This window comes from Cucurbita maxima, unplaced genomic scaffold (genome assembly GCF_002738345.1).
Source record: "Cucurbita maxima cultivar Rimu unplaced genomic scaffold, Cmax_1.0 Cma_Scf00008, whole genome shotgun sequence".
NCBI classification, from domain to species: Eukaryota; Viridiplantae; Streptophyta; class Magnoliopsida; order Cucurbitales; family Cucurbitaceae; genus Cucurbita; species Cucurbita maxima.
The window spans coordinates 5,130,297-5,145,152 of NW_019272024.1; the positions used below are offsets into that span (position 1 = coordinate 5,130,297).

At 34.7% G+C, this 14,856-nt stretch overlaps 1 protein-coding gene across 5 annotated transcripts; it reads right to left on the reverse strand.

Annotated features, from left to right (window-relative positions):
- Window positions 1-29: 29 nt before the first annotated feature.
- Window positions 30-8,160, reverse strand: LOC111483279. Of its 5 annotated transcripts, XM_023129439.1 has the most exons (5): window positions 7,978-8,160; window positions 4,481-4,609; window positions 2,627-2,769; window positions 676-1,950; window positions 30-536 (listed from the first exon to the last, which is right to left on the reverse strand). In XM_023129439.1, the coding sequence occupies exons 4-5, from the start codon at window positions 1,861-1,863 to the stop codon at window positions 393-395; spliced, it is 1,332 nt and encodes a 443-aa protein (XP_022985207.1). In that variant the 5' UTR covers window positions 1,864-1,950; window positions 2,627-2,769; window positions 4,481-4,609; window positions 7,978-8,160; the 3' UTR covers window positions 30-392. The 5 variants fall into 5 exon arrangements, with proteins under 5 accessions (XP_022985207.1, XP_022985209.1, XP_022985205.1 ...); XM_023129441.1 differs by lacking the exon at window positions 4,481-4,609 and having other exon boundaries at window positions 30-527; XM_023129437.1 differs by lacking the exon at window positions 4,481-4,609.
- Window positions 8,161-14,856: the final 6,696 nt, after the last annotated feature.

Consider the following 14,856-nt stretch of genomic DNA (forward strand, 5'->3'; position numbering starts at 1 on the left):
AGGTAAGAAGAAAATACAACCCAGAATACATTTTCAAAATTAAAAGTACAAAAATTAAAATAAATGAAACCCGAAGTACATTTTAACCTAAGAAGTATTTGATTCATACGACGGGCAGCTACCTTTCTCTAAACGATTCGGGATTAAAACTTATAAATTTCATTAATTCAATTAATCTGCCCAACAAAACCTTATAACTTAAGGCTCTTTTAGCTACTTTACTCTCCATATGTGAACTTTTTGTCCATATCCAAATATCCAACTAGAGAATCATCCAACTACACTATGTTAGGATTAGACGTTGGGTAGCGTCCAGAAAAACAGCTACACCATATGGTACCCCCCCCTTCTATACCCAAAGTATTAACTGTGCCCATACATGCTGCTGCTACTCACATTTGCTTTTGGTTGCCAGCTTCTTCTTCATCCCCAATCTCTCTTCTTGATTCCCCAGGTTCTTCCGACTTCAGCATCAAACACGGGTCGTGCACGTCACCCCACGGATCTGGAGTTTGCATCATGTTTTCCTGCAAAACCTTGTCGAAGTATGTCACTTTGTTAGCGCAGGCAGCGGCATAAAGCAAGTGAATTCTTCCCATGTACAAGAAGTATTAGTAATCTAACCAAATACTTGAAGATCGACGAAAAATACATTCTAGTCGAAGACTCGTGTACCTGTAACAGCTCAGTCATTTTGCCAGTTCTAGACTCGTCATCCAGAGCTTTGGGAATATGCTCTGAACTTTCATGAAGTGGCTGCACTGCTTTTAGGGGTTCAATCATCAACGCTCCATCTGCTAGGAGGTTAGCTTCAACCTCCGAGCTAACTTCGAATTCTTTAGCTGATATGGTAACAGTTGGTTTGTTGTTCTCAGTCTGCATCTCAGCTGACAGAGTGGGGGCTTGAATTCTCTTGATCACTTCAGTCACAAGACTCTCGAAAGGCGTGCTAGGCAATGCCATTGATTTACCTTCTGAATCATGTACTTCCATTACCAAGGATTTGTTGTGAGAAGCGTTTTCTACCGAAACATTATCTTGTAAGACGACCTGCTGACTAGTTTGAGGTTGGAAAGAAAAGCTTTCTATCCCAACTGTCACATCGTTGGGAGCTGATTCGTTTGACGTAAAAGAACCTATAAGAACCTCTTTGCCTTTTGAGGATTCAATATCAGCAGTCTGAAGTGTAAATGTTTCAGAGGGACCTAAGGGTCCATTAGTTAGTTTAGCAGGTAGTTGCACAACAGGAACCACATTACCTCTTGAGCTTCCGGAAGGGGTAATTTGGGCAAGTATAGATGATACAGATTTTTCTTTAGGAGCGTCCCAGTTCGAATGTGGAGGCGAATATTTAAACCCCAGTGTGGCACCCGATGATTCGTGGGATGGGACCTCTCCATTATTGGACAGAGGGTTATTTCCAGGACTCTGATTTCCTGTAGCAAAAGGAACCATATTTCGTCTGATCATTTGAATATCAGGGGCCACATCGTTCTCTGCCGAAACTGGGACATAATGCCCGGGTTTAAAGACCACACCCCTCAAAGTGATTCCAGAGTTGCCAACCCTAACACACAGAAGATATCCAGCTTCAAATACTGCCTCAATGACACCAGACACGACTTGTCCCAACATTCCATCAGATATATTTTGAATTTGAATTGCTGGTTGTGATTGGTTTCCATTTACTCCAGAACCAGGAGAAATAGGAATAGCCTCCAAATGTTTCTTACCTCTATTCTTTGAAATAAGAATATTCTCATCATAACTTAGCTTCGGATATTTTCTGGGACGACCACGTTTTCGCTTCAACGGAGCATCAACTAAATTATCAGCGCTGATTCCTTGGTCAGCCTGACTCATCCTCTTTAATCCTGGCAAATTGTTGCTCGTTCAGAAGTACCGATTAATTTGCACCCCCAGCAGCAAAAGGAACAGCATATTTCAAGACTACAGAAACAAAATAAATCTTTAGTACCTTTATTATTATTATTTTATATAGAAAACAGAGACTGTTAGTTTATATTCAAAGCCAAAAATGTTCATATGCAGCCATAATGAAACGTCCCTAAAGTTTACATAAAAAGTCAGGTTTAAGCCAAATATCACAAAATTCAAGTAAAAAGACTTGATATCCAAAAATAATTAACGGAAACGTCCATATGCAGCCAAATCAGAAAAAGTGGCCCAAAATGCATGGCAAACAATATTGCCTTCTTCAGAATTTTTCACTGGTGTGCATAAACCTACCATTAGGAACCTATCTCCCATAATATTCAAAACATCCGAACTATCAACATGCGCAAAAGGCATACATATATACATATAAAATGGTGAAGTGAATATTATGTCTTCATGTCTTGCTTAGTTCTTCTATTAGACTAACTCCGATTTCTTTCAATAACAAAGGGTTGTGATAATGATCTGATTGAATAATGATGACCGGCTACACTTTGAACAAATCAAAAGATAGCAACAACAACCAAACCAACAAAGGCTAGGATTCAATAAAGCTAGAGGTGTGATCTACGAAAGTGAGGAAAGCAATAAAGCTAGGATTCAAGGATGAAAAGGGTAGCTACATGAAATGAATTAAGAGATTTTAAATCAACTCCAAGTGTCTTACATCTGGTGAAGGATCAACCAAGAAGTTACAGACGCAAATCCAACCAACATTCAAGCTTCACGAATGCCTCCAAAAGATATTTTCCAAGATTCCAAGAAGGGGAAGAACACGGAGATAAGCCCTCCTCCTGCTCCCAAGAGGAACTACAAGAAGGAAATGAACAAGAAGGCCTCAACAATAGTAGAATTGGAGAATATGAAGGAAACGATAGGAGCTGCAAAATGAATTCTTTTGTTCATTTCTTGAAGATGGAAGGAAAGGTTCAACACTTAAAAAGGAACTCCATTCATGCAGCATAAGATCTAAAGGTTAATTACAAAAAAAACTTCACTGCAAAGTCCAAAGAGAAACATGGAACTTTACAAAGGACCAAACATTGGTCAAAATCATCTTAAGCTGTTTAAAAATTTCATTATTCCTCTCACCCCAAAGGCCCCACAATTACACTCAACCCAGATTTCCACAAAGAACTCCCTACCAAACAAATGGAGTGAATGAAGGAGCTCATTGATCATAGATCTACAACCCCTAAGCTTGGAATAAAAGAACTCCCTCTCACCCCAATGCGTAAACTCTTATATAAGGATGCACGACACAAAGAACTTTATTTTCTGGGAAATTTTCACATTCCACAGCTAGGTAAAGACAACACCACTAAAGAGAGATGATGTAGCTTTAATTAGTGCTTCTCATGCTCTGATTCTTAATCTTTTAGCCCAATCCTTGTCACCACATAGGAGGTTAAGTCCAATACATTGTTGTTTAAAAATCTTATTTCTCATTTGGTGTAATTCAGGTTGAAATACTTAATGAATTTGTGTAATGCACTTTTACTTTTCTTTTGAAAGCCCAAAGTATTTCATCCCTCTTGCAACTCTTGTTCTAGAGCTGGTTGAACATTGAACCAAGTTTTGAATTGATCAAATTGATTGGGAGAATTAAAACCGAGTAAGAAACTAGTTCTCCTTCCTCCTTTGTATTTGATTATCATGGCAACCTATATTCTAACTCATCCTTTGGGATTGGTCTGTTTGTGTGAGGTAAGGGTACTTAATCTTTCAAGGATTCTTGCTTCAATTTGCCAAGGGTTATAACTACTTGAGAAAGAAAATGAGTACACACAAACAACAAAGGAAAAATCCAAAAGGAAGCATTTATCCCGAACTATAATGTTTAAGCAAATCCAAATGAGCCATTTTAATATTCAATTTGTGACTTACATATACATGGTAAGAATCCAAGCTTTCATTAAGAGAAATGAAAGGACATACAAAAAACAAGCCCACAAGAGGAGGCATCAACTAGCTACACTACAAGAGAAAACTCCAATCCAAAAGCATCATACCAAAACGATAATTACAAAACGTCTGGGTAACAGATGCTCAAACAGACACATTAAATATCACAAGCTCCTACACCTCCTCTAATTCTATCCACCACTCTAAGAATTCATGACTAGAAATGAAAAAGGTTCATTTGAATTTTATCACCCAGTTGCTTTGCTTTATAAATGTTCAAAACGCACTAAAGCAAAATAGTCCTTTAGAGCTCAAGTACAAGGCACGATGACAAGCAAGGGCTTTTTTCTTGTAAATAAATTTTTATACATTAAAAATATAGTATTAGAATAATAACATTAATATTTTCAAAAAATAAAAAAGGAACAGTAAAGTAACATTAATTTTGAGAATATAAATTATTATTATTATTATTATTTGGAGAAATTGAGGATAAAAAAAGATTTCCTAGCAGTTTCCAAGAGATTCTTCACAAAAAAAAAAAAAAATGAAAAATGAAAAATGAAAAATAAAATAAAATAAGGGCCTCAGAGCGCACTAAAGCATGCACACTTACACTTAGGCACACCCTTTAGTGAGGGCACCTCGCTTCTTTGAAGTGAGGCCCATACCCCTCTGCCATTCTGGGAAGCATGCCTTTCCAAACTCCGGCAGTATGATTTAAGCATGAAACTCCAACACTTTTCTGTTAAAACGAAAAGGGGGCTTTAAAATCTATATGTATTTTTATAGTTTTCAATTGATTGTTTTAAAAAATGTGTTTAATAGATGAACTCTTGCAGTGGAAGAACATGTTAAATCCATATTTTGATCTTTGAAGGTTTTAATTAATTATTTTAAAAATAAAGTATCAACTTCTCATATGAATTAACAATAAACTTTGATTATAAAATGTTAAGAATTAGAAAAAATAACCTATAATACACACATGAAGATATTCTAGTATCGGACAAACAAACTAAATTAAAATGAACTAAATATGAAAAAAAAAGTATGAACTGGAAGGAATTACACACATCTGTCATATGCCTTCTAATTTGAATAAATCACGCATATTTGGTAATAACTCGAGGGAGACTTTTTCTAAAAACATATTCCATCGGAGTTATTTTGTGAATGGAAAGTGGCTCTAAAACAAATCAAACTAAAGAAAAAAGTAGATAGAAAAATCTTCATAAAAACTACTGCAATCACAAAGAACTTTCCTAGAACAAGCCAGCCAAACTTGTTCATGGTTTAAATATCTTTGCAAGCCATTCATCATCGTTTTTATGATTCTACAGCAGACGAGGATATAAGTCTTTCCTCTACTTATTCACGACAATAATATACTCCAAACAATTAGCAAAATAGAAGCTTTATCATACTGACTATAAACTACCCACATAAAAAGTAAGACAACTTATCAAATTTGGAAATAATCAAATATAGGTTCAATTGTGATTGAACTTCGATAAAAATTTAAGGGTAGCAATTTCCAAATAAAAGATTCTATGACAACAGGTACAAGAGAACAAAAATATATATTCACCTCCTGTTCTATTTATAGAAACCAATGCTCACAAGATATCATCAACCAACAACAAATGCAAAATGGAAAAGAAAGTTGGAAAAAAAAAAACAACAAATAAAATTAAAAAAAAAAAAAAAAAAAAAAAAAAAAAAAAAAAAAAAAAAAAAATCAAGATGCCCCAATAACAGCAGAATTGTAAAAAGTAAAAATTACCACCACTCTTCAGACCCTAAATTGATTTTGAGCAGAGAAAATGTTTGAATTACATCATGAAATTATTAGGTCAAGGGAGAACATTCTCCAAACTATCTTTAAGTTTTCTATTCCACTGAACAAAGGAGCTACCCAATATTTGCAGAAATTCATAACATGAAACCATTCTGTCTTCAAAAAAGAATAATAAAAGAATATGAAACCATCCAATCCAAGAATCCTAAAAATTCAAATGACATGTTAAAATCAACATGATACCATAAAAGAATGAAGATAACATCAAGACGGAAGGAAGAGAAAGGGGTGGAGAGGGAAAGGGAAAACCTAATTTTTTAGCAGTTGCAACAATTAATTGAATAAAATACGTATTAGGAATCACCAACCAAATCATCTCGCAGTTAGTTAAGGTATTATGCCTTTAGACTAAAAGGACAAAGGTTTGAAACCCCACCCCACATATTGTTGAACTCAAATAATTTACTAGGAATCATTAGTTTTTTTGAACAAATAAAAAATACATTACTTGGGAACTTCTCTCTCTATTTTCGACCGGCTGAGTGAGGCAGTTTTGGTGGGTTGGGGTTGTGAAGGGGTAGGCAAGGATAATGACATAGGCTGTTGTGGGACCTTTATGGCACTGCCACATAAATGCAATTTCACATTGCAACATGTAAGTTCTTCTTTTCTTGAAGTCATAAAAAGAGACTAATGCTCAAAAGTTATAAACTTCATAGGGAGTGAGATAAAAAAGTACTCGAGTCTTGGCTGAAGTTTGATAGGAAATGCTGGTTATTTAATGTAATAGTTTAATTTTAGCGGAACTTATACTATTTTCTTTTGTTAGAATATAACTTGTGGCCTTCAAAGTTTACTTCCTTTTTAAATTGGATCTTTAAAGAAGCAGCATCTTGGATTTCAGTACGTTCAAGATTCAACATTCACAAACAAGTGACATGACTTGTTTACTTCATTTTCTAACATTACAATCTTCATTCAAGATTTCCTGCTAAGATTTGGGGATTTTCCTGAAGAGTGACTAACTTTGGGGATTTGTACATTTCTACCAACATTGGAGATGTTTTGCTTTCTTTACTTTCTTTTCGGTTTTGGATTTTGTTTCAGGTTGATGAAATCTTTTGCAAGTAGCATTTACTTACATTCGTCGATTATGCACTTCAACAAGAAAGAAGAAAAAGGCTTGCCTTATTTTATTTTTGCGCCTAATGCTTACATCGGGGAGGCTATTGCACTTTAGTGTGCCTCACACTTCAAAAAACATAGTTCACTTCTTCCTCTTTCCCTCTCTCTCTCCCATTTTAATTCATAATATTCAAGTTATAGTTACTATTTAGTTAATAGTGTCCATTTAATCCTTTTGTTCTAAGTGTGATTAAGTTTTTTTATTTCCGAGTTCAACAATGTGGGAAACATCGAACCTTTAGATTATATATATATAATGTTTTAATCCGTTAAACTATGTGCAACAAGTATTAAATATTCATATTAATATTCTCTTTCATTATTTATAAAGTCTCTCCCTCCCCATGCCCATGTTGCCTTCTTCCCTCTCCCCCTTCACGTCAGTCTTTAATTATGTAAATATAGTTCTCTTCGCTACTGTGTCGATTTATTTATTTCCTAAAGTATTAAATACTTATTTAAATTGCCAGAGGAAAAATAATCCATCAAAATTGTTTGTTTGTCAAGCAATTTTCGTAAACAGGTTTCATCATAAATATGGCTACAAAGTCAACCGAAGTCTTTCCTAATTGTCTTAGCCATCGCACAGAGCTGACCTAGAAAAAATAGTCATAGGCGAGGGGAACTCTTGTTCGCCAATGGAAAAACCTACAAAGACTACTTGTAACAAAACCACGATCGCCATCCTCAAACATAGCTCAAAACTTAAAAAGATTTTCAAAAAAAAAAAAAAAAAAAAAAAAAAAAACAAAACAAAAACCCCCATTTAGAACAACCATTGCATGCAACAGAATCAAAATCCTGTTTAAACAAGCTTATCACAGGAGAATGAAGAAGCAAAAATCCTCTTCGAAAAACCCCCTTCTACTGGAACTGAAGAAAATCCCCAAATTAAAGCTACTAACAGCATCTCGAAGGGCCATATTCAGGCTGCCACAAAACTCGTAAAAGAACAAAAAGTACAAAATCGAATCAAAATAGCTAGTAATCGAAAAAACCCCCACAGAAATTGCGGAAATCACACCCCAAAAAATGTACATTTCTTATAATAAAAAAAACCAAGTAAAACCTAGCGAAATCGAGAAACACAGAAAGAACACTAAAATGTGGAGGAAACCGGAGCATACCTGGGTTAGGAGTATTGGGGAAGAAATTGAGAAGAGAAATGAGTATTGTTGATGAGCGGAAGAGCAAGGTAAGGTAGGACGACAATGGTGATGAGAGAAATTGAGAGGGGAAGAGAGGAGTGAGATTGGGGTTGAAATTGGAAGTTTCGAATTTTTTAGGGTTAAAATATAGATTTTGTTGAAGGCGACATTAACTTCTTCTTCTCTTTCCTTCTTTTGTCTTTAATCCCTTTGAAGTTTGTCCTTTTTTTTTTTTTTTTTTAAATAATAAAATAAATAAATAATTAATTAATTAATTGTTATTTATGAATCACCCAACCACTCCAATAAATGTGATACCAAAATAAAAAAATATATAAAATAAGAGTTTTGAAAGGGTCAAAATGATCCCACCATTTTTGTATTATGTAAATTGAAGACTTTAATTTTTACCATTCAAAATTGGTGGGTGTAATTCAAATCATTATTATTTTAAAAACTTAACCATTTTCCTCTCATCAAATTACACCTTAAAATTAGATTCATACGGTAAATGTTGCAAATTTAACCATTGATAAAGTTTTAAAGAAAAATAATGAACTGGTTTAAGAAGTTTTTACCCTCTTTTAAGGTTAAAACTAAAGAGTACACGTCCATACTCATCATTGTAAAATGGGAAGTATCCCGATGTATATGTACACACATAAATGCATGAGGTCCCTATGGTTTCTCGTTTTTAAAGCATGTTTATGGCATAACCCTAATTTCATCCTTATATTACTATCAGTAATATGCATGCATTAGTCTTCATTCTTTCATCATCATTAATGTTGTCCTATGAAAATCATCTTCATCATGTTGTATGGCATTCATAAAATGTTTCTCATCTTAATATGGAAAATAACGTCATATTAAGGAAATAACATCATTTATGTCATCATATTAGCATGCATCGTCGTCATCATACAACATCATCATAACCACATCATAATCATTGTAAAACATTGTCAAACGTCATCATACAACTCATACATGTCATCATACATCATACGTCGTACGTCATACATCATAATTCATCATCAAGACATCATAAGTATAAAGCATAAATGACACATGTTGGTACCACTAGGCACGTGTCATCATACATCAAACAATTGCCTAGCCTATCCTATAATAAGGCCACTTATTTGTTTGGCCTTAGCTGTTATTTCCCTAAATTCGCGTTTGCTAAGCTTTCATTCCTTAAAGTTAATCCAAATGTCATTGGAGATCGTTTCCTATTAGGTCGTTCATCGCCCTTCATTAGTATTTCCCAATTCTAATATAAATTCAACTTAAATTTGTGAAATAAGGTCATATAATGAGCTCGATTATCTTATTTATGGTCAAAAGGTAAAAAAATGTAAGGATCGGTGTACTATTGTACAACTCAAGCCAAATAATAGGTTTTTGAGTCGCAAAGCTGAAGCTGGACCCTAGTCAATGGAGTCACGTGAGACGAAGGAGTCGGCGACTACAACACTGACACGTGTTGCTGGGAGAAGTGGGCACGGGTGTAGGTTGCATTCAGGTTGAGACACGAACTTCAGGTCAGCTATACAGGGTCGTGGGCTGCAAGTGTTTGGGTTACAGTCCGAGTCTGATGCAAGTGAATTGGGCCATTGCGTACCAACATCTGGGTTGCAGGTCTACGTGGGTTGAGTTGATTCTATGACTGAAGCGAGTAGGCTGATAGATGATTGAGTTGGGTTGATGCAACCAGGTAGTCCAGATTTGGGTTCGACCTGCGGGGATCTTGTTTTCTTCACCCGATTCAGTCGAGAAATCCAAATCTTGCGCACGTGCACACACACACACACGAGGTTTATCTCTCTAAGCTATTTGCTTCGGTCCTCAATTGACATCTTGTCATTACTTGAAAGACATAAAAACTAGAGTGAGTATAAAACTTTAACACATTTAGAAAATATGTCATGACTTAAATATTCTTAGTACTGTGAATTAATTTCAATCAATTAATGGATAGATTTTTTATGATAACAAACCTACTTTTAATTAGTACTGTGGACAATGTCCACAGTATAAGATTGGGAATAACGATTTCAACGACTTTTCAATTACTCAAATCAAAGTTAAAATGAAGAGATTACAATCTAGACAACATAGAAGATGTGACAGCAAAATCAAAATGATGGACAAGTATATCAAAGGATAACTTTTATAATTTTGGAAGAGTAACAAATGGTGGAGTTTTTGATATTTTAATCTAACCATTACTCACGTTGATTTACTTTTAATCTCCCCCTTCTATACACAATCCAACTATAAATATTAATTCCTACATTTTACCACTTTTCTTCTCTAGTATAAACTCGTCAACTTCCCCATCTTTTAAAAACACACAACTTCCATAAATTCTCTGATCCTCATTTGTTCAAAGTCTCATTGTTTGTTGTTCTCTCCCAGCTTCAAATTTTATTTTTATTATCTTATTCTTGAGAGAGATTTTGATTGTATTGTGAGAAAATAGTTGTGAGTGCTTCAAATTGTAAATCTATTCTTTGTGAGAGTTGTGATGTGTTACTATCAAATTCAAATACTTGTACCGGTTTGATCCTGCGCCATAGAAAGAATTGAGTTTGCTCTTGAACTTGTAAAAAGAGCGGTGTAGCAGTTTGGCTCTGATCCGTGAAAAGAGTCGAGAAAGTTCTTTATTCAAATTCCCAAGAGGCGCTTGGGAGTGGAGTAGGTCGAGTTTGACCGAACCACTATAAAACTACGGTGTCATATTTTCTAACTCTTTCCTATTTAATTTCAAAATTATTATTGTAGTATATTGCATGTTTTAGTTATTATTGTTTTGACTTGCATTATTTTGTTCTAATAATTATCATCTTCTACTTATTTGTAAAAAGTTTCATAATTAGAAAAAATTAATCACGTTTAAATACTTTTATTGTTAAAACCCTATTCACCCCCTCTAGGGTTGCCATATCGATCCAACACAAAGTAATGAAGACGCCCTAATCTAACCTAAGGGCTAAAATTTAAACATAAATGCAACTATACGGAAAAGGGGTGTTTGACATTCACTTTGACGTTTACTGTAGTATTCTCATCCATATACGGGTGTTTGACCTTTACCTAAAAATAAGAGTAACAAGTGTCTTGAGTATTTTTAAAAAATAGTCAGTAAGTAACCACACTATTAATGGTAGGTACCTACTCAAAACTTAACTATTAGGCATAACATGAGTTCTATTATGAGAACTTCCGTTCTGAGGTATAAGTTATGGGTCCCAAGTCCTTAAAACTTGGTTTGTGTGAGCCTTTGTTCTTGAAAAAGTTTAAAGGGAGTATTCTATTAGGCTATCCACTTTCGCTCCACATAGCATGTTCCTTGTCATAAAAGACTCCCAAAAACCAACTAGATCACAAGGGGATAAGATAAGGAACCACTACAAGGGGAGTAAGATTCAGATTACTTTGTTGATCGAATATCTCAAGGTAAGAACATTGTTTGAGATTCGAATCACTCCACAAGCAAGATCGAACATGTCTAGCTTGAATGATTCTTGTTGATCAAATATCTCAAGGCAAGAACACTTGCTTGAGATTCGAATCACTCCACAAGCAAGATTGATTATGTCGAGCTTGAATGATTCTACATGCAACCTAAACTACATAGAATTGCGAAGAAACTTGGCCAAAGAAGAGCACAAATGCTTATTTTACTATATTTTTCAAGTCTCTTACAAATACAACATACATGGCTTTATATAGCCTCAAAATGAAACTACTAGGCGTTCCAAGAGTTAGTAACATTCATACTTAATGGTCATAATTAACCATTATGTAATTGTAACCTAAAGTAAATAAAAAGTCCTAAAAACTCTAAATTGTAACCCACCCAAAGTTTATAACAATCAAACTTCACTCTTCTTCAATGTGGCATGCATTGAAACATCTTTTGATATTTTTGACAACCTTTTCTTCACATCGTCATTGAAGTATATCATATGATTGATGTTTTTTGGTTCATATCACAAGGTCACTGGAAAAAACTTATGGGAAGAATTTTGATTAGGATTCAAAATGCGTGTTTAGTCTATGGTTGCTTCAATATTCCCCTTAGTACATTGCAACATAATTTGAGTTCTAACATCTTGCAAACTAGAGCATCTCGCAAATAGTTTGAGTAAGGCATTCTACAGAACTGAGGAAAATATGAAATCATGATGTACCGTGAAATAGGTCTAGGATGACGTGGAGCATAAGGCAAGTCTAGAAAGAGTGGTAACTAGTGCTTGGCTATTAACCCTAGAGCAAGAGTCCAAAGTTCTTAAGTTCATGGTTCTCTCTCTAACGGTTTGTTATAAAAGGGGTTAAGACATAATCTAAGCATACGACGTTCTATAAAGTTTATAAGCCTTAATTGAAGTATACATGTCATAATCATACCAAACCCACATAAAGCTATTTATAATTCATTTGTAACATTATAAATAGGCGTTATGTGAATTTTTATATAATTTATAGTTCATTAAGGATATGAAACGAAAATAGTACGCATAGTGGGCATAATAGGGGTATTTTTGTCATTTTCACTTTTAATGTTGATTCATACCCAAAACATGCACATGACCTTCAAATTCAAAATATATTAATCTTTCATGAAGTTAGGTCATACGATAAAATTTCATGTATATCAAATATCATTTAATGAGTCAATTTCTTAAATTGATCAGTTTTAGGACCCACTTTATGTAGTTCGTGGCATAATCCTTTTATATTCCCATAATAATGAGTTAACTTAATATTTTAGAACATTTTAAAGTGATCCTACAAGTATATTTTAAGAAAAGACTAGAATGACAACTTACTTGCTCGGGCACTATTGAGAGCTCAATTCAAGCCCTTTTCAAGCTTAAAATCCATCAAAATTTCTTAGACAAGTCCTTTAGTATGCAATTCTATGATCACAAGAGTACAATTCTAGGTTTACAGTAGATTGACGTCCATTCTCTCTAAAACTCTCATTCCTTGTAATAAAAGAAAGATTTTGTGGGGGAGATTTAACCATTAGTATGAGTAGATTGACGTGCAATCTCTCTAAAACTCTCATTCCTTATAATAAAAGAAAGATTTTGTGGAGGAGATTTAACCATTAGTATGCTATTTTATATCGACCCACTTTTCAAGCCTACGAACCATGGACCACTACCTAGATTCTAGGATGAAAAAGGGTGATAAATTTTTAAATTTTCAAACATGTGACACAAAGGAGTAATTTAGAAATGAATAAACATTCCGATACAAATATGTTTTTGAAGTTACAAAAACATTCTGCAAGAGTTATAAATACAAAAAAGATGCAAATCATGAGGGTTCCAAAATACATAATTATAAGTAGAAAATACATGATACGAGTCTAAAGTTCCCTCTACGGCCATCAGGCCGTACACTCTCTTGCCCACAACAAACCATTTACAATTAATGTAAAAAACAAGAATAGTAAAAATGAGTGCAAAAATGAGTATAAAAATAATCGGCGAGCAACATACATATAGGCTCTCACATAACTGCTCTTATTCACGGTTATTAAAATTGTGTTCATTAAGGTTTCTAGAATTAATCTAACTTCATGGCATTGGGTTCATACTCGCTCTATTAGGCTTTCATAGTCAAATACCCTACACACTCTTATTACAAATGTGTAATTCACCCATCAAGATTAATTTAGAGTTTTAGGTGCACTTAAATTTTCATCTCTACTCTCTGAGGTCCATCTAAATCATTGCACTTCCTACATATAAGTTAGGGTTGTTGTTTTCTATCTCAGGCTCTAGGGCGAGTCTAGCTGATATTGAAGAGTTGTACTCTCGAGATAGGTAACGTCTCTTCTTATAATGCCATACAAGTTACTACTGAGCACTATTAGGAATCTCCTCTAATGATGCCTAATAAGCTCCTTATTCCTATGTCATTCAAGGTTATAGTTCTTGATCTGTAACGACCCTAGATTTCTACTAACCTAAAGTCACTACCGTCATCATAACCTATTCTATTATGAACATCATCATAAAACATTGTCACGGACTTACATGTTCGAAAACATCTTTAAGACGACTTAAGGAAATACGAAATAAAAACAAGTAAAACATAGTAAAAACACCTTATACTAACCTAAGACTAAGAAAATAAAATACCACTATCCTATGCACGTGTCATGGTGACTGTACAAATGTGTCTTGTCTTTACCTAATATATAAGTAGCACACGACATAAGTATTTTAAGGAAAAACTCAGTAAGTGACCCCATTATTGGGGTAAAAGAACTGCATACACATACAACTCATGGTATAGGAAACTATTGTTAAACCCATCATATGGGTGACCTTCAGTCCGGACAAAAGTGGATATGTAGTACTTCCTTACACATGACCCACACGTGTGAGCATGGATCTCCAGGCGGTTTGCATCCCCTCTAAACCCATCATAGTCGATCTAACTGTCTGTAGCGGCGTTTGGAGGTCACCAAACCCCTGAGTGTCATGCGAGCCATGATCATCATCATCGTCATAGTGTATGCGTCTGTACTCATCATCATAAATGGATACTCAGATGCATAACCCAAAGAAGTTCAGCAGCAGTTGTAGCAAGAGCACAATACTCAGATTCATAGTTGGAGCGTGAGACAGTAGGTTGCTTTTTGGCACTCCAAGAAACGAGATTGTTACCAAGATAAATAGAATAGTCAGATGTAGAATGACGAGTATCGGGACAACCAGCCCAGTCAGCATCCGAATAAGTGACTAGCTTACTAGGAATAGTAGATGGACGAAAGGTAAGACCAAAGTGGAGCGTTTCTTTGACATAGCGAAGAATATGTTTGACGGC